Source organism: Thunnus thynnus, chromosome 5 (assembly GCF_963924715.1).
Source record: "Thunnus thynnus chromosome 5, fThuThy2.1, whole genome shotgun sequence".
Classification (NCBI taxonomy): Eukaryota; Metazoa; Chordata; class Actinopteri; order Scombriformes; family Scombridae; genus Thunnus; species Thunnus thynnus.
Genome location: NC_089521.1, coordinates 29270683 through 29293215, shown reverse-complemented (window position 1 = coordinate 29293215; position 22533 = coordinate 29270683). Strand labels below are relative to the sequence as shown.

At 39.0% G+C, this 22533-nt stretch overlaps 1 protein-coding gene across 2 annotated transcripts in view; it reads left to right on the top strand.

The window, feature by feature from the left end:
• Positions 1–22533, top strand: part of cep290 (centrosomal protein 290) — a 49370-nt gene that overhangs the window by 1051 nt on the left and 25786 nt on the right. For both annotated transcript variants that reach the window (XM_067590610.1, XM_067590611.1), the window contains exons 2-28: positions 205–282; positions 440–509; positions 610–656; positions 1232–1366; positions 1613–1666; positions 2848–2994; positions 3285–3467; positions 3689–3778; positions 4569–4691; positions 5507–5630; positions 6151–6323; positions 6682–6844; positions 6968–7068; positions 7160–7226; positions 7843–7949; positions 8814–8889; positions 9108–9241; positions 10675–10839; positions 11926–12078; positions 12172–12287; positions 12382–12484; positions 12988–13218; positions 13859–14032; positions 14156–14267; positions 17229–17434; positions 17794–17945; positions 21738–21849. In XM_067590610.1, coding sequence (XP_067446711.1) covers positions 205–282; positions 440–509; positions 610–656; positions 1232–1366; positions 1613–1666; positions 2848–2994; positions 3285–3467; positions 3689–3778; positions 4569–4691; positions 5507–5630; positions 6151–6323; positions 6682–6844; positions 6968–7068; positions 7160–7226; positions 7843–7949; positions 8814–8889; positions 9108–9241; positions 10675–10839; positions 11926–12078; positions 12172–12287; positions 12382–12484; positions 12988–13218; positions 13859–14032; positions 14156–14267; positions 17229–17434; positions 17794–17945; positions 21738–21849 — 3396 coding nt within the window. The remainder of the gene's footprint in view (positions 1–204; positions 283–439; positions 510–609; positions 657–1231; positions 1367–1612; positions 1667–2847; positions 2995–3284; positions 3468–3688; positions 3779–4568; positions 4692–5506; positions 5631–6150; positions 6324–6681; positions 6845–6967; positions 7069–7159; positions 7227–7842; positions 7950–8813; positions 8890–9107; positions 9242–10674; positions 10840–11925; positions 12079–12171; positions 12288–12381; positions 12485–12987; positions 13219–13858; positions 14033–14155; positions 14268–17228; positions 17435–17793; positions 17946–21737; positions 21850–22533) is intronic.

The following is a 22533-nucleotide window of genomic DNA, read 5'->3' as shown; positions in this document are numbered from 1 at the left end:
CCTGCACATGTGATTTAGTAAATCTATGTAAAGTGTACATTCTGTCTTCTGAACTCTGATTAGAACAAAATTTAAAATTATCCTAAGTGTCAATGAAATATTTTATCACTCCTGGTTCTTGCACAGTGTCAGATCATTATTATTTCAGACTTGAATGACTACAAATTTGACCGTTTGTCATATTGAACCATGTTTTCCATGCAGACAGAAGAATGGGAAGTGAAGGATAAAGCTCCAGAGAACATTATTCACATCCTAAGAGTGTTTCAGGCCCTTTTGAAGGTGTTGTGTCTTTTTACTCCTATATTCTGATCTCTCTCATGCACATCTACCAATAGCCCTCTTGCATATGTAATGTATTTCAAGAAGCAAGACTGTTTATTGTATAACTCACATTGTCATTTTAGACGTAATCGTCTTCTCTTCCCCTCCCTGTTAGATAAAGGATCGGGAACTTACCGTCGCCTTCAACTTCTTAGATGACGTTGGTGTAAAGCATGCCAAAACTGGTTAGTACTGAGATCAAGTTTAGTAATCAAAATGTTTTATGCATTTCAAATGCATTTTGCTAGCAAATGACACTGTTTAAATCATTGATTATGACTGTAGAAAAGGAACTTCTTGCCAAGGTGTCGAGATTGGAGCAAGAGCGCAAGGTAAGGCTTTTCAGCATCTGTCTGTTTATCTATGCAGCTGTTTGTCTATTTGTCTGCATACTTACATACTGTATTTAACATATATGTTACTCCCTGAGCTATTGAGGTGTTCTATTTTTATTCTTGGGATGAATGCTGGCACCGATATAAATGTGAAAGACTGCACTGATATGTTTGACTGGAAATTACCCTTCATGCTTCTTTACTTCCGGCAACAGTGCCTAATCTTTTAGCCAATCATAGAGTGTATCCGTGGCTGCAAAGAGATTGGTTGTGCTGACCACTGAAAGACAGCACCTAAGAGGATTACAGCTAATTCCTCACATGCTCACAGCCATTATTGCTTTCAAGTTAATCATAATTATTTTACTTTTTTAAAGGTTTGTATGTAATCAGAATTTGCACTCACATAATTTACTTTGCAAGGAGAAAGGTAATCTTCGTTTAAGAACTTGTTAATGACAATGCGTGCATGTATCACTGTTGTAAACATCTAGATGATGGGAGACTAAGAGGTGTCTTGTTGGGGGTTGTTTGGGTGTTTGCATGCCTTGTGTCCGGTCCATACGGCTCAGCACCCCAGCACTGGGCCAGACAACCGCTTCCTGAGAGATGAGATTCGGCAGCTCGAGACCCAGCTAGAGCACAGGGAGAAGGAGTTGACCCAGTTAAAGAAAGAAATGGGAAAGGAAAAGAAAACCAATGAGGAGGTATGACCACGTTACCCATAATTCCGATGTTTAGAACAGGACTGTGGATTCTGTATTTAGTCCTTGGATGACCTATACATATTAGTTTATTAGTTAGCCCACATTAGGCCTCATGTAAAAACACTTTTGCATTCTTATCCTAAATCTCTCCAAGTGCAAATGTAACAGATGTGTGCTTTGCATTCGATGTGGTTAAATTCTCACTAAGTTTCTGTATCTTGTACTCTTATCTCGGTGTTTTCTCAGTTGGTTGTGCGAGCGGAGGAGGCCGAGGATGAAGTCAAGAAGCTGAAAAGAGAGGTATGTAACAGCTGGCGCTCCATCAAACAGATCATAAAGATCTCTGAAGCAGTATTGTCATTCATCACTTCATCCTCAATCAGTACACAATATAAGCCGTGGATTCTTACTTCACTGTAAACGTGTGTAGTCTCATGTGCTCTGCCGTCATTTGCTCATATGAATGTTTTCCCAGAATTTCATCATCTCTTTTCATCTCTTTCTATTCTGTTCGCATAGATAAAAAAACTTAAGAAGAAGGTAAGAAGTATAGGTTGTGTAGTTTAGTAAAAATAAGATTTTAGTTCTTCAAAGTAGGTATGATAGTACTTGTAGTTGGATAAAGGTACAAGTGAGCCAAGACATACATCACACACTTGAAATATTTCTCTAGAGGTGGTCTCAATGGACTGTGGATGGTACTGAACGTGTATTACTGCTGTTACAAATCTGAGCTGCCAGATAATTTTATGTTTGGTATGTATGTGGGTGTTGAGTCCAAAAACACTTTTGACTCACCTGGCAAAGGCTAGTCGAATTACAAATAGTTATTGTATAGGCAAGAGAGACTGTAGAGATAGACCGATGAATTGGTCAAGCTGATATTAGCTTATTGCAAATATATCCGGATCAATATATGTCAGCTGATTAGTAACAAGGAATTTCAGCACAGAAATGCTGTTTCTAAATGACCTTAAACTAGGTCTGAGGTAATTTAGAAACAGTGTCATCATTACATAGTTTTTTTTTATAATCTTGTATTGGTTGGGCTGTACAGTAACAGAGTGTACAGTGTGAAAGGTTGAGAATATGAAAAAGTTTAACACAACATAGATAAGATAAGACCCAGTATGTAGGTACAGGAAGAACTGGCTACAGATAACAAATAAATCAAAGTTAGGGATCATACAGTGTATACAGTCTTCTGTTCTAAACCAGTGTGCATAAATAAAATGTATGTACAAGACCAATAGTGCAGTTTAGTGGTGTTCCTGTTTAAAACAACATTGTAGATTTTGTAGTAGTAGAGAGAGTATATTTGACATATATATCTTAATATAAATTCAATAAACGAGAAGGTGGTCCATCCAAGCTATTATGTAAAAGTCGTTGGCCTGTATAAAAGGATGATCATCCTTCTACACAACACATTGGATCCAGCACCTCTTCTGAGACTATGTCCCCTTCCTGTACCACATCAGAACGAGCAGCTCCAGCAGGATGTGGACTTTTATCGCGGAGAGTTGGACCAGAAGGAGCCGGTCCCTTCCAGAGACGAGAACGCTGAGACCCAGAAGAAGCTCAACCTGGCCAATCGCCAGCTCTACCAATGTTTGGAAGACCTGCAGGTACAATCTATTAATCTGTTAGTCTACTATACCAGCTGGTGAGTGAGGTAACAGACCATTACTCGTCAAGCATGGCAATAGTACCATTCTTTAGTCTTAGAGAAATATAGAACCACCAAGACCTCTCGGCATAGAAAAAAACCTCAACTATGTGCACTGCAGAAAACATGAAATATCAATGTTTTCGATTAACTAATCATTTACTATAATTTAATTACTGCTTCCAGCTGTTTTTATTACCTGCTCTTTGTACTGCTGATTCGTAACATGTGTTATTTTGTGTCCGTTAGCGAGCCGAGGACGAAAACGTACACCTGAAGACACAGAATGAGCAGATGCAGAAAAGTCTGGAGGAGTCGGTGAAGGAGATGGAGAAGATGACAGACGAGTACAACAAGATGAAAATTGTTGTACAGCAGACCGACTCCATTATGGACCAACTCAGGAAAGAGAGGGATCATGCAAAGCTGCAAGTAAAGACCCTACTCAATGAACTACTTCTCCCTATTTTTTGTCACAGGAATGTATTCTGTTACCTAAGTCTGTGGGTGGCTTGTAAAATATGTTTCATGTTGGGCTGAGTTGCCTGACATAATCGATATCACATATAAGAAGTGTGTTATTATCACACAGTGTTGAAGCCACATGCTGAATCATGCCTCTGTGTGTGTGTGTGTGTGTGTTTCATGTGCAGGTCAGAGAGTTAACAGATAAGATTCATAGCATGACAGAAGAGGATGACCCAATTATGGCAGCAGTCAATGCTAAAGTGGAGGAGTGGAAGGTGGGTAATCGAATGTCATATTTACAACTTTCAAAAAGGGGCCTCTTGTGACTATTTCCTTCACGCCAGATGTACTTAAAGGAAAACTTTAACAAAGGTGAAGAGTTATGCTTCCTTTTAGTGCCGTGTAACCCGGGAACCTTTTTATGAACTCAGAAACTTTACTTGCCTTTCGATCAGAGGAACCAGCAAGTTTAGTTCCTCAAAGAGTCTTGGTTAGTACTTTCTGAAAGCTGAGGAACTATCTGGGTGGAGCTCGCTCTACTGAGTGTCACTCATTGGTCAAACACAAGCCTCAAGGCTGTTAGGACTTGAGTACAGAATTAATTTACAGAATAAGCAAACACTAGGGGTGGAAATTTCTTGTTATTTAGTAGTTATGTGGTCAATTTACCAACTAGTGTAAAGCAAGACTGATTTAAATACAGTGTGCAAATGAGAGAAAAAGAAGGACAATTGTATCAATACAGTGATGTACTAAAACAGAAATAAACAACCATAAAATACCTCTGCATGTCTCATTTGCAATATCAATTCAAACATCTCAGTCATGTGTCATAGTCAGACAATAAACTAAAAAGGCCAGGACTGTGTTTCTGTTTTGTTTCAATCAAAGCTCGAAACAAAGACTAACTATGATTGATTATGATTTACCTTGTGGTGCTCTTTAGTTCCTGGGACTTAAAGTGAATTTCTGCATCATTATGCTTCTTCACAATAGTCAGTAACATTTGTACAACATTATGTTGAGTTTTCCACCGTGCTGACATGATTGTTTCCTCGCTCTTAGAGAGTGCTCTCTGGGAAGGATGAGGAAATTTTGGTGTACCAGCAGATGATCCGCGACCTGAGAGAAAAGCTGCGTTCAGCCCAGTTGGACTTGGATAAAAGCAACATTATTGCCTTGCAACAGGTGTGGAAGAATGAATCCTCCCCCCGTCTATATCTTGTATACCTCTTATCTCCTACCGCTGCGGTGTACTGAATGTGGGTCGTTATGCTTTAGCATCATTCACGGTGCTGCATGCGTCTGTGTAGATGCATTTTTATGAGTAAAACATTAGAAACTTGACATTTACACCACAGGATCTTTTTATAGAGTAGACAATCCAGTCAGTTTAATGATGTATTGGAGTTACTGTAACTTGTAGTCGCTTTAATATTGAATTAATATTTATTCCAACCAAAGGAAGTAGAGGATATAAGGATGCTCAAGGATTTAAATTATTCCTGGTTAAAGTAGTATCATATGTGGTGTCATAGCACATATGTCAAAAGAGCTGTTACTATAACCGTGTGACCTCAGGACCACATTCAGACACTACATACTGTACAACATCCCAGTTACAATATTTAAAGGTCTTCACAAGTCAGCATGTGAATCGGGGAATCCTGAATCTGAGGCATCTGTCATCTCATGTTTTTCCATCTATCTGTTATTTTTCCTACCCACTGCATTCTCTCTTCACTTTGTCACGTTTTATCAACCTGTCCTCCCTTCTGTCTCCATCGCTGTCCCGGGCCAGGTCATATATGAGCTATGCGGTGTAAGTTTCTCTGCTCTTCGTGCATCTGTCATGTGCCTCTCACCCTCAGGCTCCCCTTATTTTCGTTTCATAAATTTCCTTAATGATGAAAGCGCTTATGTTTCAGTGCTACAGGTATAGCTGAGCTCAGTCTTACACATAAATTCTCATTATTTTTGAATCGCGGGTGAATACCCTAAAGGCCGTCCAGGAGAGAGATAATCAAATCAAGATGCTGAGCGAGCAGGTGGAGCAGTATACGGGGGAAATGGAGAAGCACACCCTGCTCATCGAGGAGCTAAAGACGTCCACAAAGAAAGACAGAGGTGAGCGGATCGCTGCTTAAGGTTCTTAACAAAACACCCACATGAGGATGCATATGATGAAGGTTGAGTTCTGACTCCTACAAGACCATGTCACCGGCCTTTTTACTCTAAATCGTGGACTGCAAGCATTTCTAGTAATAATGGTTGCACTGGCTCCAGCCCTAATGAGGAGGTACTATAAAAGTTAAGTCCTTCAATGTGTGGTGAGACTTTTTGTGGTTCTCACGCCTTTTAAAGGGGAATTTAATGGTTAGAGTTTGGGTTCTAGGAAAAGTTTAACATCAAAAACCTTCACCCCCAAAATCTCAATGTATTGAATTTAATTTAATTTCACTCCGTACATCTGCGAAATATCAGCCAAGCTTACAGGACTCGTGCGGTTATTGACGTGCGGTGAAGTTAAAAAGGTCTTTAAGGTTACTTACTCTTATATCGAGGTGAACCTGAAGAACTGGCAAGTAAATTCTGGTGTCTCGCAATCTCAAACTTTCAAGAAATACTTTCCTTTTTCTTATCCAAGGCCCGCAATCGGCCGTACAGCAGCGAAAGATGGAGGAGCTGAAGTCCAAGTTGGAAGCCGCAGAGACCAGAGCGATGGAAGCAGAACGGGTGTTAAAACTCGCGGAAGCTCACGCTGAGGACAAAGACAAAGCGCTCATTGAGGCTTCAAACCGCTTGAGCCAGTACGAGTCTGTAAGTCTACAAAAACCCACTCTTTCCCCTTTGTTTTTTTTTACTTTTGGCTTCCATCAAAGATTGTTTTAATCCATATCAAATTAATTGAGCTGAATTTCCCAGAAGCGAGGCCTATGTTTTTTTTTTTTTCTGTCCATCTTGACTTTTAATAGAGACATTGAAATGACTATGTGACTGTGGTGTGATCAACATGCTTTTTGGGTTTTACAAGCTCAGTGTTTGTTTTCCACCGTGTCTAATCGCATCCTGATTTCTCCAAAAAAGCGTACGAGTTGAAAAACAAGGAAATAAAGGAAGTGAGACAAGACACGCTTTTTGATAGACGAGTAATCACGGCTCTGTTTCTGTATTACAGGGCACTTATGGCCTGGAAGCAGCCATTGCGGAGATCAAAGAGTGTAAAAATCAAATTAGAGTGAGAGATCGTGAGGCAGAGGCCATGACCAAAGAGATCAACCAGCTTGAGATGAGAATCAATGACCTCATGGATGAAAACGAGGATTTCCGAGAAAAACTAGGTCAGATTTAAAAAAAAAAAAAAAAAAAAAACAACTTTACAGTCCCTATCTCAGTCTATTTAGACAACATTGACCTGAAGCAACAAAATTAATCTTCTGCTTGCTTATTTCATGACTCCAAAGGCCTGGAACCAAAGCAGGAAGTGGATTTGACAGAGTTCAAGCGAGCCAAAGATCTCAAACAACGGCAGTACAAAGCAGAAAACCAAGTCCTCACCAAAGAGGTAAAGTGGGATCACAAAGGTTAGAATCATTGCGTGTATAACCGCTACGCTCTATAAGTTCCTTTCACCTCACCGCTTGACCTCCTCCTAGATTGAACGGCTTGAAGAGGAAAGACTGGAGCTAAAGAAACAAATCAGACGCATGGCGAAGGAGAGAGGTGACACAAAAATGATATGGTTACATAACACCAATGATTAGTTACATCTGTCTGTTGGTCATTGTATCTCTGGTAAGACCACCACTCATCTGTCTCAACCAAAACTTTGGAGGAATGATTTGACCTCCTCTTACGTTCGAGCATTTGAATAATTGATCTGATTAGCGTGATGAGGCAGCATTAGCTGTGTCTTTCCAGAAACGGTGTTCCTGGAAAACGGACAGTGTGTTCATTGTATCATCCAGAGTGATTGCGACACCCCCTCTAGGAACAAACAATTTTTAGATGTATTTCTGGTTTGATTTTCTTTTGCTTTGGACCACAAACAAAATTCAATTCACCTCTATTATATTTGGGAAATCTGAGATACGTATATCTCGAAACCTCCGTTGGTAAAATCAAAAGTACCTGCATGGCTTGATGCCGCTAAACATAAGTGAGAAAATATGTTATATTTTATTTTGCGTAACCAAGTGTTTCCTATCAGACGTTATTACCGTCTCATAATCTTTTTAGCACTTCGTTACTCCTTTAAAGTGTCATACAGACGGAATATTTTAACGTATTTATTTCATTGATGTATTGAAGTCTTAGTAACGATCAGCCGTGTCCTCAGGGATCCCACAGTCGAGCCTCCTGGAGGATGACGTCAGGTCCAGCAGAACAGTGCAGCTGTCTCTTCATCAGAGCAGCACGTACACAGATGAAGAGATTAGACACAAGGTAAGCTCCTGATGTCAACCTACCTTCGCTCTGATGAAGCCATAGATTTCAATCATTTTCAGAGCTGTTTGATGTTCTTATCGACAGCTCAAATGTTTGGTCTGTGTTTAATGTTTCAGTTTATTTTCCAGGGTAGTCTTGTTTAGATTGAGAATATCCTTTTCTACACACAAAACCAAAGGAGGCAAATAAAATAAAAATTCAGAATAATTTAAGAAAAAAATAAAGATACAAGGAGAAGAACAATGAGGGGAGGAATTAAATGATTAATTCACAAATTCATCTTCTTTTAATCTACCTTTACAGATGCGTGATAAGTTGTTTGGATGTGAATCAGCTGATGTCATGTATCCAAGTACTTCATTAAATTAGTCATCTGTGCCAATGTCTGTAGGATGCCATGAAATAAAACAGTTCCATGGACATCTGCAACACTTAAACACATTAAATCGTATTCATCGTAGAGGCTCGGATTCAACAAACAGAAATAATTAGACCTCAGAGAAAGCAGTAAAGTGTTATGTTGCGTACAATCGAGGATGAAGTAAATTAGGCAGGTGGAACAATTAGAAGGGATAAAATTTGCAGACTGTTTTTGCTTTTTAAACAATAAAAATAGGCAAAAAATGAATTAATGATTGATGTGATTGAATTTAAGCTCATTATCAGACTCTGAAACATGTCGATTTGCCCCAGAGTACCAGCCGTTAGGAAATTTGCAGTACCTTGAACAGACAAATTAAGTTTTATAGAGCTGTTTCTGGTTTAGTGCCAATAATAAGTGTAATACATTTTGCACCTGTAGCTGAAATGGTTTCCGCTTTTAATCGTAACCTTCTCGGTGATGTAAACTTTTCTTTGCAGAACGAATACCTAGAAAAAGAACTAAAAAAGAAGGAGAGAGAGCTGGAACTCCACAAGACCCAGTTTCAGGCCAAATGTAAGTACAGCCACGCTTTTCATCCAAGGCTCTCCTGTTGCATCACCTCCATGAGCCGTAGATTTGTTTGTCTGATAACAGTTTAAAAGCTGGAGAACATTTACCTCGGGGATCATTATTTCAATATATTTTCAAAACATGAACCTTCTTAAGAGAATAAAACACCTCAGAGGTCGCTGCTTCAATGATACTATTCCCTTCTGTGCGTTATCTCAAAGTGGATGAGCTGTCAAAAGTGAAAGGAGATCTGGAGGCTGCACTGAAAGACGTCCTCCGAGCCATGAGGATGCATCAGGAGAACGCTCCGTTTGACGCTGCCATCAATATTCCCAGACTGGAGAGGTTGGCTAATGTAAGTATCTCCCAGGCACCATATTTTATTTTTAAAGGATTTTTAAGGCTGAGCTTTTTGGCACAATAGTCTGTTTCCCATGACCAGTAACAGCTCAGTCATCCAGTCAGGATTTTTGTAGGTGTTCAAAGTTGTGATTTTTACTTCAGCATCTGATGCATATCATGGCTTTATACATCTGTCAATACAGCGTTCACAAGTGTGTGTAGTTGTGCACCATCTTTTCAACTGTGGCATCATATTCAGGCCTAAGTCAGCATGCCGCACTCCATTGCGAAGACAAATTGCAGTTCCCTTGTTGGTGTTCCAACTATGTGTTGAGGTTTTGGCAGGTCGGACACAAATTCATCAACAAAGATCTGATGAGGTTTTGTGAGTCTCTCACAAGCTAGTCTTGGCACTTCACCTGTGTCGGTTTTTTGGTCGTCTCATCTGTCTTCTGTTCTCTTGACGCTGATCAAATTAGCATCCCTTGTGACATTTCCTTGGCTTCGCTTTTAAAGTTGACCAGAGACTAAAACCTGTTCTGCTGTCTCATCCTCTAATAAATGTTCTGTAATATTATAAAATGCCACTTGACTGCCTTTAATGTGTTTAACTTAACCGCATTTTGATACAGTTTGAAAGGAAAATGGAAAAGGTACTTCTCTTGAAGGAGATGAGCGTAATGAGATGAGCGCTAGTTGTATTAGTTGTAGATATAGCGGTAGCAGCGTTAGATATTAGCATCATATTTCATTAACTTAACAGATCAGTCAAGATGCTTTTACAGATGCACATTTTACTCTACAATAATCATTTTGACATAAAAGGTCACTCATGCAAAGGCATATTGAGCCCAATACAGCCAGTATAACCTCAAACGTATCATTTAGATATGACGATGAATGCTGAGCTCTCCTCCGTTACAGATTCAGAAATGTACCATGCGTCTACAATGTGATCACATGATTCTTGTTGTTTATAGTTTCTCATGTTTCCCACAATCTCAATTTGCACCTTTTATTGCGTTCCTTGCTGAGAACAATGGCCATTGTCTCCTCTTTAGGTATTTCAATGGTTTCTGTCAGTTGATAAAACAGATGTCTTGTCACGTAGCAACATAATAAACAACAAACACAGCGAACAAGAGAAAGGTGAGAGTAGTTGAACTTTTGGATGATTGTGCCGTGCTGTCTTCCACCATGAGAAAATCCAATAGAAAGTCAAATGTAAAACAGCTGATGAAGATGATTGTTTTGCTTCGACTTCACATTGCTGGAATCAGACATGTCCAGCACAAGAGGAAGTAGCAGGGAAGTATCAAGGGCAAGTAGTTATATGTAATACTATATCTGTGAATATTTATTGATGTAAGTACAATTATCTTCTTTATTTCTGTTTTTGAGTTGGTACTTACAGCGTTTCAACTCTGCTCCTCCCTCACATCACAGGCTACAGATGTCTACAACATGAGCGGGCCGTCTGATTCCGCCTCACACCTCAAATCTCAAATACATCAGCTGGTGGGGAGAAACGAAGAACTCAGGCAGGAGTTGAAATCGGCTCGGGAAGAAGCAACCAGCAGCTTCAGTCAGCTCGCCAAAGCCAAAGAAAAGGTACATCCCGACGTGTCAGGATAAACGTATGATGGTGCTGACTTATAATGACGAAGTAAAATCATGATACTGTACATTAACCCTTCAACTTAATCCTTTTTGGATTTATTCCTTCCTTTGGCAAGAAAACAAAGCAGTGTTGTTCATCTTGTCAGCTTTTTCTGTCCACACATTTAAATCTGATTTGTCTAGTCGTTCAAAGTCAAGCAGCCATTCGAGGCCAACTCCCAACGCTCACGGCCGTGTGTCGCAACTCTCTCTCTTTTTTTTTCCCCAAATCAACAGAATATTTTTCTTACATGAAAGTAGTTAACCCAGACAAATTCAAAAGAAATTTACATGATGAAGATTTATAGAGACAGTGGCACTGGCTGACATGCTCTCTGTCTCTGAGAGTAATGAGCATGACTGGAACATTTCTTTGACCAATTAGTCTCCTCCGCTTTCGACATGTGTTGCTTCTGTTTCATATAACAAAGAGAAAAGGAAGTAAACAAACTTCTGTCTCAACTTTTCAGCTCACATTCAGTTTCAATATTTCAACTAATGCAACATCTCTGACAAATGTTTAATAGAAACCATGTTTCCCAGAACACAGCCAGCAATATATTTGTTAAATACTTGTCCAGGCTTCTTAAAAGGGGAAAGCCTTGTCTTATATAAAAGTTTCTCCTTAAAGCAGCTGTCATAACTTCTACAGTTGTAATCTTTCACATCACTTTGTCTCTTTTATGTCATTTTTCTCATGTCTTCTAGTTTTTTTTAATTCCCTTGTCTTGTTTATTGTGCTCTTGGGTAGTGTTATGAATTTTATTTTCATTTCTCTGTTTATTACAAAGTCATAATGTTTTAAAAGACATTAGCATTATCACGGCAATCACCTGATCATAATCACCTCACAGTCCATTTTGTCAGTGTGTGACGGATAGAATCGTGCTCAGCTATTTGGAGCAATGCTGTCCCACCATAAAAAATATTCTGAATAAACATCTGGTAACAGGCGTAACCTTAAATCAGTATTATCAAACTAATAAAAGGTTTGACTGCCAGGCACAGCTTGTGATTTCCCTCATATGTGCTTGTCAGGTGAGCCAACTGGAAGGTGAATTGGAGCTGCTAAGGAAGTCAGGCAGCAGCAGCGGAGTCGTCTTCCAACCTCTGACCCTCCCTGAAGGCCTGGGGCCCAGCAGCACTGAGGTCATCAGTTCCCTCAATGAGTATGCTGTTCGGCTGCTTCAGGTCAGTGTAACCGTGTCCGTTAGAGTAGGAGAGAAACAACCTTAAATCAACGCAGCTGTAAATTAAACATTTATAACACCTTTTATTAATTAGGAGCTCAAAAACAAGGAGGAAACAAGCAAGAAGCTCGTAGGAACGCTGGAGGAATACAAAGAGAAGTTTGCTGTTATTAGCCACCAACAGGGACTCCTCTATAAAGAATACCTGAGGTGGGTAAACAAGAAAGTTCCTTTTAGGATATCACTGGTTTTGTAACCTTTTAGTGCGAAAAATTGAAACAAATCTTCTTGTGTTTTTGCTTAGTGAGAAGGCGGAGTGGCAGAAGGAGAAAGAGACATTCACACAGATGAAGAACAAACTGGAAGAGCAAAAGCAGGTGGATGCTGTTAGAATCCAAGAGTTCAATGTAAGTCAGGCTTTTACCCAAAGCGCTTTCCCCCCACCCTCACACACACACACACACACACACACACACACACAAGTGGTTTAATGTTCAGAACCTACAATCTGGAACCAAATGAACCACTAATAAATCTCACCAAAACTCTTCTGTGTCCCTGTTGCTGTGTGTCCATCTGAGGTTTTCCTCTAGCTCTGTAATTGTGAAACACACATAAGGGAGACAGACCACTCTCTTGTCTTGCTGTTTAAAATACGAGCGAGAGCCTTGAGGGTTTTGGACGGCACAGATTATCTCACAGCAGGAGGGACCTGGGTTTTAACCTTTTGGTGCTTGCACATGTTGGGATGAAGATCAAACATATGTAAATCCCACCACCCTCAGTGCTTTTGGAAATGGAAAAAAAAAATAAGTACAGAAATCAAAAATGAATGCGTCAGTGAATATGAGATGCATAAGTAAGGCATATTATAATGAATTAAGTAAATATTCTACTATTCTACCATCAGGAGCTGCTGGACACCCTTCAGAAGGACCCGGATGAAAACAGGAGACAGCTGAGCGAAGCGTTGCGCAAGTTGACGGTGTTGAAGGTTAATGAGAAAAAACTGACACGGCGCTACACCACCCTGCTGGAGCAAGAACAGCACCTCCGCACGGAGAACGGCAAGCTGAGGGACGAGAGCAGCCACATGCAGGCTTCTGTCACCCAGAGGATAGGCTACCTACAGAGATACAAGGTAGAGAAACAAAACGTTAAACTCCACTGACAAACTCTGTAACAAAACCGATTCTAACATCTGTCTTTCCAGAGAAGAAAAGCTTGTGCTGCCAGATATCTCACTATCAAATGGAGGTTTTCTATTTTACACTTAAACAGATACACAGTGAATGAAGCTGGCAGTCTTTTCATGAGTACAAAAGATGTACAGATGTTACAAATACAAAGTAGCAGCACAGAGAAACAACAAAAAAGGGTACAAGGGTAATAAATACGTAAAGAAAGCCAGTGGAAAGAGGTATCATGACTATTATATCTGTTGGTTTTTATTAGCATTTTAGTCACCGCATCGTAAAATTTAGGAAATGTGGACAAGACTGACGTCAACTGGGGCCAGGAGTGCAATCCTCCTGCAGCTTTACTGGAAAGACTGAGTCTCATCTCAATCCATTGTCTTTGAGTCTGATTGAAAGTGAACAATTCCTGTAACTATTGTAGCAATCATGGGCTGAAATGTGAGTATATCATACAGGTTGACAAATAGGAGAATTTCCCTTTTTAAAAAGCAAGAGTAAATCACATTTACAGCCAACCGTTTTTACCACTCTCCCATACAACGGCCTTTTAACAATACTCTTGTCTTTTTGTTCTGCTTTTAGGAAATGGCTGCGTATAAGATAGCAGCACTGCAGAAGGCCTTGGATGATAGCGTGCCCTCATCAGACCTGGAGAGGGCTAACAAACAGTACACAGACCTAACAGTCAAATACAGAGACATGCTACAGAGGGACAGCCGCCTCATCAAGAGAACCACTAACCTTGAACATTTGGAGGTACTCAAACACATTTACTGAGTATTTTGATTATATCTCTAATACACACACACCTTTTCTGAGATTATTCTTGGTTTTCTCTGTTTTGCTTCATCATTACTTTTTTTTTTCCTAATCTCTCAGAATGAGAATGAGTCTCTCCAAGGGCATATCTCTGCCATGAATAAAGAGCTGGAGATCACAAAGGAGAAACTTAATACATTAGAGCAAGCATGGGAGAACATCAATACAACCGGTAAGCAATGAAGTAAATAAGGCTCATTATTCTGTAGTGTTCATTTTGAAATTAAGATATTGTGAAAAACAGATTTTTTTTTTTTAAAAGCACATTATCAGTAGAATCTCTCATTTGGCTCAAGAGCAATATTTGTGATCAGTGAAATCACTGTCCTGTAGGAATAGGCCTGACCAAGATTTTGTCAATGGCTTTTGATAGTCAAGCCAAAGTGTTTTTATACACATGCACACGAGCATTCATGTCTGGAACCTTGTAAAAAATAAAGCTAGACATGAGGTGAAAATATTATACATCAAACATCTATAAAATATCTAGAGGGACCCTTTGGAGTCTTCCTGTAAGCAAACAAAAGTTACTGTATATTTACATTGAGTGTCATTCACCAATATGCAATGCATGTATCCTTGAGGTCTAACAAACATGTTGAATGCATTAACTGCCCCCCCGCTTTGTTTATATCTATGTTTACTAGCTTGCAGTCTTTTTCACTGCCTTTGCTAGCGCATTCCCGCATTTGTTGGGTCCTTACAGCCACCTGTAGATCATTAGAATTATTGACAAGACTGTATCATGTGACCTGCAGGAGGATGTACATGCACAGGACAAACACTCATAAAAACTACTCTATGGTGCTACTAGAGGTCAGAAACTCCACAGGGTGCCATCAGTATTAAGTCAGTCCTGTTAACACTATACACCAGTACTCTTCACCACTAACCACTCAACACTTTAAAAAGTTAAAGGAAAAGTATTTTTACTCACCAGATTCAGTAAAAAATTATAGTGATCATAATAAAGTTTATTTATATAGCACTTATAAAAACAAACAACTACAAAGTGCTTTACCATGTCAGTGCTTTACCTGCTTCCTGCTTTGTTTATATCTATGTTTACTAGCTTGCGGTCTTTTTCACTGCCTTTGCTAGCGCATTCCCGCATTTGTTGGGTCCTTACAGCCACCTGTAGATCATTAGACTAGTGTGAAACCATTTGTTAACACTATACACCAGTATTCTTCACCACTAACCACTCAACACTTTAAAAAGTTAAAGGAAAAGTATTTTTACTCACCAGATTCAGTAAAAAATTATAGTGATCATAATAAAGTTTATTTATATAGCACTTATAAAAACAAACAATTACAAAGTGCTTTACCATGTCAGTGCTTTACCTGCTTCCTGCTTTGTTTATATCTATGTTTACTAGCTTGCGGTCTTTTTCACTGCCTTTGCTAGCGCATTCCCGCATTTGTTGGGTCCTTACAGCCACCTGTAGATCATTAGAATTATTGACAAGACTGTATCATGTGACCTGCATGAGGATGTACATGCACAGGACAAACACTCATAAAAACTACTCTATGGTGCTACTAGAGGTCAGAAACTCCACAGGGTGCCATCAGTATTAAGTCAGTCCTGTTAACACTATACACCAGTACTCTTCACCACTAACCACTCAACACTTTAAAAAGTCAAAGGAAAAGTATTTTTACTCACCAGATTCAGTAAAAAATTATAGTGATCATAATAAAGTTTATTTATATAGCGCTTATAAAAATAAAAACAACTACAAAGTGCTTTACCATGTCAGTGCTTTACCTGCTTCCTGCTTTGTTTATATCTATGTTTACTAGCTTGCGGTCTTTTTCACTGCCTTTGCTAGCGCATTCCCGCATTTGTTGGGTCCTTACAGCCACCTGTAGATCATTAGAATTATTGACAAGACTGTATCATGTGACCTGCAGGAGGATGTACATGCACAGGACAAACACTCATAAAAACTACTCTATGGTGCTACTAGAGGTCAGAAACTCCACAGGGTGCCATCAGTATTAAGTCAGTCCTGTTAACACTATACACCAGTACTCTTCACCACTAACCACTCAACACTTTAAAAAGTCAAAGGAAAAGTATTTTTACTCACCAGATTCAGTAAAAAATTATAGTGATCATAATAAAGTTTATTTATATAGCACTTATAAAAACAAACAACTACAAAGTGCTTTACCATGTCAGTGCTTTACCTGCTTCCTGCTTTGTTTATATCTATGTTTACTAGCTTGCGGTCTTTTTCACTGCCTTTGCTAGCGCATTCCCGCATTTGTTGGGTCCTTACAGCCACCTGTAGATCATTAGACTAGTGTGAAACCATTTGCAAGACTGTTAGCATACGACCCGCATGAGGATCCACATGCAGGAGACAAACACTCACAAAAAAACTGCTCCATGGTGCTACTAGTACTGAGAACACCAGTACTCTTCACCACTAACCACTCAACACTTTAAACTGTGACAGACAGTAATCTCTGTAAGGAAAAATTAACATTTTAAGAAGTTAAAGAGAAAGTATTTTTACTCACCACATTCAGTAATAATAACAATAATAATGTTTACTTATGCAGCACATTACAAAGTGCTTCACAAGGCAGAGATAAAAATAACAAAAGATAGAATACAATGCCAGATACACACACACGTCCACATATATATCATTAAAAACAAATATAAAATGGATGCCTATAAAAGACTATAAAATAAATCAATAAATAAAGGTTATAAGAAAGCCTTACAGTAAAAGTGAGTTTTAAAAAGTGACTTTAAAGAAGATACTGAATGTGCATGTTTGACGTTCTCGGCCAGGTCGTTCCATAATAGCGGTGCCCTGACAGAAAAAGCTCGGTCTCCTTTAGTTCTCAACCTTGCATTAGGCACAACTATGAGGTTTAAAACAGAAGTAATATGGACTCTCTTCTTGGTTTGTTTTAAAAGCCCGGCTTTTAAGACAAACCAAGTACAAAGAAGTACAAAGAAGCAGGATTTTGCTGATACCATTAATCAATTAATGCAATGCAATTATCAAATAAACCCATCATTTTAGACAGCTTGAGAGTCATCCAAGTCAGTGCATTCCATCCTTGAAGTAACTTTCTTTTACTAAATTGTGTTATTTTGATATCAGGGGGTGAGAGCAGCATGGAAAAAGCAGGCAAGGCATTGGCCAACAATGAGATGGTATCTGCCGCCAGACGTATCACCACTCTAGAGATGAAGGAGCTGAACGAGAGACAGAGAGCTGAGCATGCGCACAAAATGTATGAACACATGAGGAACTCCCTGAGGCAGGTGGAAGAGCGCAACCTAGAACTGGAGACCAAGATTGCAGAGGTAAGCTGTCAAGGAAAGTGACAGATGAGTCACACACTTCAGACTTGTGCTGTTGCTCAAGGCGTCTATGTGTCAGTGCTGGGCAGTTTGGTACACATGGCAGACATTCAGTCACGCAATAAAAGAGTAAATTAGTTTACATTGTACAATAGCAGAGCATTATGCTATACTGAAGCTGTTTTGAAAGATTTTTATTATTCATTATCTCAACATTATTGGTTCGTGACCCCAAACAGCAACACACAACTCACAGCTACGTGACTGTTTTAACAGTTGTCGGTCTGTGCCAGATTCTCACCAGTTTAGGCCATTTTTCCCAAAAGTTTTTATCAAGCGGCGCCTCCTCTGTTTTTCCTTAGTTGACCAAGATGAATGTGGAGGCCCAGAGGGTGGAGCGAGAGCTGAGAGATGAGTTGGCAGACAGCGTCAGCAAAGCAGTGAGCGACGCTGACCGGGCCAGGATTGCAGAGTTGGAGAAGGCCAAGGCTGAGCTTCGCATCGAGGTTTCTAAGTATGTTTGACAATGTGCAGGCCTAAGATTAATCATTTAGGTTCTTATCATGTTCTTACATGTGTTTAATCTTAGAGACTGCATTTGCAATTATTGAATAATTTTGCAAAATAATAGTATAAACATAAAAACGTTTTTTCAAGGAATCAAGAATGAATCTTTTAATATAAAACTGTCGACTGGTTGTGAAAGATATGCTTGTCCTCGTCACAATACAAGAAGCTGGAGAATTTTAATTTTGGCTAAAATATTTGGCTTATCACTGCTAACGGTTAATACAGTATATAATGTATATTGACAAGAATATACATAATCCTTGGTTTAGTGGTTTCTTATTTAAATGTAGTACCAATTTATATACAATTTTAAATATAGCTCCAGGCGCCAATGAGCGGGGTCCAAGCACAACAGGCAGTGTTTGACTTATATGACCTTCAGAAGAATTTGAAAACGTGACACATGCAGGGCCCCAGACTAACTTTTTTCGCCACAGTCCCGGAACCATCACAAAAAACTATTTTACCCATCCCAAAGTGAATGTAAGCCATCCCAAAATCAAAATGTTGTTTCCTTACATTGTAAAGCAAGACAGAACTTGCCTAGGGCACCCAAATCATTAAATCTGCCCCTGCTGATGTATGAATGTTTTCTTTAACGATTTACTTTAAAGATTATAGATGCTGCTTTCATTAATTGTAAATGTTTCCATGGTGAACTATGCCTTTGCAATACAGTTTCATATTTATGTAGCCTACTATGTATGCTGCCTGCTGCGGCCCCGTTTCTGCTCCTGATAACCTATGCGGTCTGGAAAGATTTCAACATGCTGAGTGCACCGGTTTCTCCAGCAATCGCTCTTGTATAATTGTAGAAATAATTGTTATTAGTCTGTATATTTCTTAGTATTCCCTGTTGTTAGTTTGCTTAGTTGTGAGTGAGTAATGCGTGCATGATGGAAAAATTAAGCTGTGGACTGCAGCTCTGCTCTTTGCTTTGTTCACATTTTAGAGAATGTAATTAATATTTTCTGTGCATCACAAGCTATGTTTAATAAGTGTGTAAGGCTTAGGTTATGACAAAAAAGACCACAATAATGTATTGAAATCATCTAAATGTAGGCCTATGCTTTAGCTAAAATACTCACACACAGCCAGGGTAGTGCTGTGTTTTGTTTAACCAGCACAACATATTAGTGAAGTCCTGCCAGCAAGCCGTTTGTGACTGAGGGGATAAATGGACCAGTACCACGGGAACATTTCAGATCTCGTGCTGAGTAACCAGCCAGCCAGTGAAGTGTTTTAACAGCATGAGAAGAAGCGCTCTGTTGTAATCAGCGCTCATATATATATATATATATATATATATATATATATATATATATATATATATATATATATATATAATCCCTTTCATCCCGGGAAAGATCTCTGTTCGTCCCAAACGCATTTTCTACTGTCCCCAGGACGACGGGATGCTGTTAATCTCGAGCCCTGGTCACATGCATTTTATTTATTTGTTTTTATTTATCCTTTATTTAAACAGAAAGGCCCCATTGAGATACAATATCTTGTCTGCCAGTGAGTCCTGGTCATGATGGCAGCAGAAGAAAATTAAAAGGTTTCATATGAAAATACAAACAAAGACAGATAACATCACAAAAAAACATACCAAAATAAAACAGACAAATAAGAAACATACATGGATCAGGTGCTAAAAAGATTCATGGCAAATAATGGCACTTGTTTAATGCAAAATTACATTACATTATTCTGTAAAAACTGATTTTAACATATTTTAAATATATCAAGAGAGGGCAAAGAATCCAAGTTAAGTACGCCTTGCAGCTCATTCCAAGCTTTGCGTGAAAGGAAAAGGCAGATTTACCCAGTGCTGTTCAAGTGGTTAGGACCATGGAGAATTTTCTCTGATGATCTAGTGTTACAGCTACTGGAGTAATATTTCAGTAAAGTGGATATGTACTGCGGTCGTTTACCCAGTAAAGCTTTTGCAATTACAAAAAATGCATTTTTTTTTTCTCCTTAAACACATTGAAGGCCATTGAACCATTTCATATAAGTGACAATGATATGTACGTTCACTTGCACTGGTTACAAACCGCAAGGCAGCATGATAGGCTACATCCAGTTTTTTTCAAAAGAGATGAAGATGTATGCATATAAATTACATCACCATGGTCTAAAACTGACAAAAAGTTACTTTGGACTAATCTTTTTCTAGCAGTAAAAGGAAAACGATTTTTTAAACATTTTTTAGAGGGTTATCAATATGGACAGCAGTCTGTAAGGAATCCATTGCCACCTTTAAAGATGGTGCCACGGTATAAATAATAGTGTCATCTGCATAGAGGTGTACCTTTGCTGGATTTAATCCTACATCAAGATCATTTATATAAATACAAAATAAGATTGGTCCTGAGATAGATCCTTGAGGAACACCTGACTTTACAGTTGGAGATGCATAGTTATAATTGTCTACGGATACACACTGAGTTCTCCCAGTCAGATAGTTCAAAAACCAATTCAGCACAGGGTTACTAGAACCTAGACGTTTGAGTCTTTGCAGGAGAAGACTATGATCCACTGAATCAAACACTTTGGATAGGTCAATAAAAAATGCAACACAAGATTTTTTATCATCCAGAGCAGTAATAATATCATTTGTGACTGATATGGCTGCAGTCATAGTGCTATGTCCTTGTCTAAAACCTGACTGAGTTTGACTTAAAATACTGTCAGACAAAAAGTGTTTTACCTGTTCAGTTTAGAAGAGATTCAAATACTTTAGCCCTAACGGACGGTGTTGAAATATGGGTATTCAGGACAGAGGGATCTCTACCTTTTAATAAAAGAAGGACAAATGCTGACTTCCAGGAACTGGGTATCAAACCACTGCTTAGACTAAGATTAAAAATATAGGTAATGGGTCTCACAATCAGATCTGCAGCTGTTTTTAAAAAATAGGGCTCAATTGGGTCAGGACCAGCAGACTTTTTACAATCAAGACTTGATAGAGCTTTGTAAAATTGAGTGGAAGAAATGGGGAAAAATTGAAAACAATTTCCAGGGCAACTTACAGTGGTAGCTACACTGTCTTTAACTTGTACAGGGACATTTGAGAGAGTGGCTAAGCCTGCATTGATAAAATGCTTATTAAAAGCATCTGCTATGTTATGTTTACCCTTAATTTCACTTTGATTTACCTTTAAAATAAATAAATAACTAAATTGCCACATGGTTGGCAAGTTTGAATTGGACACCCTGGGACTCAAACCAGGGACCTTTGTATCCCCAGACAAGGTGACTTACTGACTGCACCACTGGGGAGACACGGTTTTCCACACACCGTCCCACAATGTGAGGCAATCACATGTGCCAGACTGGGGTACTTTTGTCTGTTTAAACTTAAAACACTTAAAACAGTCAAAATATTAGGGCTGTAGTCAAGTAAAGAAAATCTTGGTCGACTGAAATCGTACATAATCTTCAACTAATCGATTAGTCGAGGTAAATTATAGTTACAAATATTACTGTTTCCATAAGTATGTCATTATACAACTGTCAAGTTAGCTGACAGTAATTTATGGCAGAAACAGGCTTACATAGCAGTTCTCTATTAAGCATGAGCATTCCTGTGTTTTTATTTTCTATATTGGTTGAAGTATGACTCGCCTCCCCAGTTAGGTGCTTTTTATGTTGGTAAAGGTAAAGGCATTTAGGCTTATTCTACTGTTAAAAAATGAATGTAAATGGTAATATGTAATTTTTCTTACAGGCTTCAAGAGGTGTCTGATGTAGCCATGATGCAGGCGTCTGCTCTGCAGGCCAGACAACAGTCCAAGGAAAAGGAAGTAGAAGCTTTGAGGAGACAAATCCTGGACTACCAGGTAACCCATATGTTGTGTTTTTTATTTTCTTAAACTTTGTTGATCCGAGGAGAGTTTTTTTGAGCATACATGCTAGTTTTTACACATTTAAACACATTGAAAATAGGCAACAACAGCGATGTTGTGCTGCAAGACACTCAGTGGCTCCTCTGGCTCACTTGATTTTGGGGAAACGTTTCCTGTTCAGTACACTAAAAGATTTAAACTGGTGAGTCAGAAGCATCTATAAGGCGGACTGCCTGATATAAACAACTGATAGATTATTTATTTAAAGTGCCAAATCACACCAGCAGTAAAACAAGGTTAAAAGAATCAAACAATATTAAAAGACTCGAGGAGGGACGACACGGAAAATTTAAAGAACAAAACACAGAAAACCATCTGTGGCCCATCGAGTGACACATACATGTTATCACATCACTACCAATGATAGCAGGAATGCAGATATTAGCGAGACAGTCTAGCTGTTCTATAGCCTCATAAACGCACCCAGAAGTGTAGGGCAATACAGAAGAAGCACAAAACCCAGGTGAGTTTCATACATTAAGGGTGCAATACATGACATTCATCCACCACATGGGCGCACCAGCAGACTAGGGTGGGGGAAAAGACTATATCAAACCCACGCCAATCGTGTTAAGGCAGGTCATATGACTGCAAGAATAATTATGTTTTGAGTCTAGA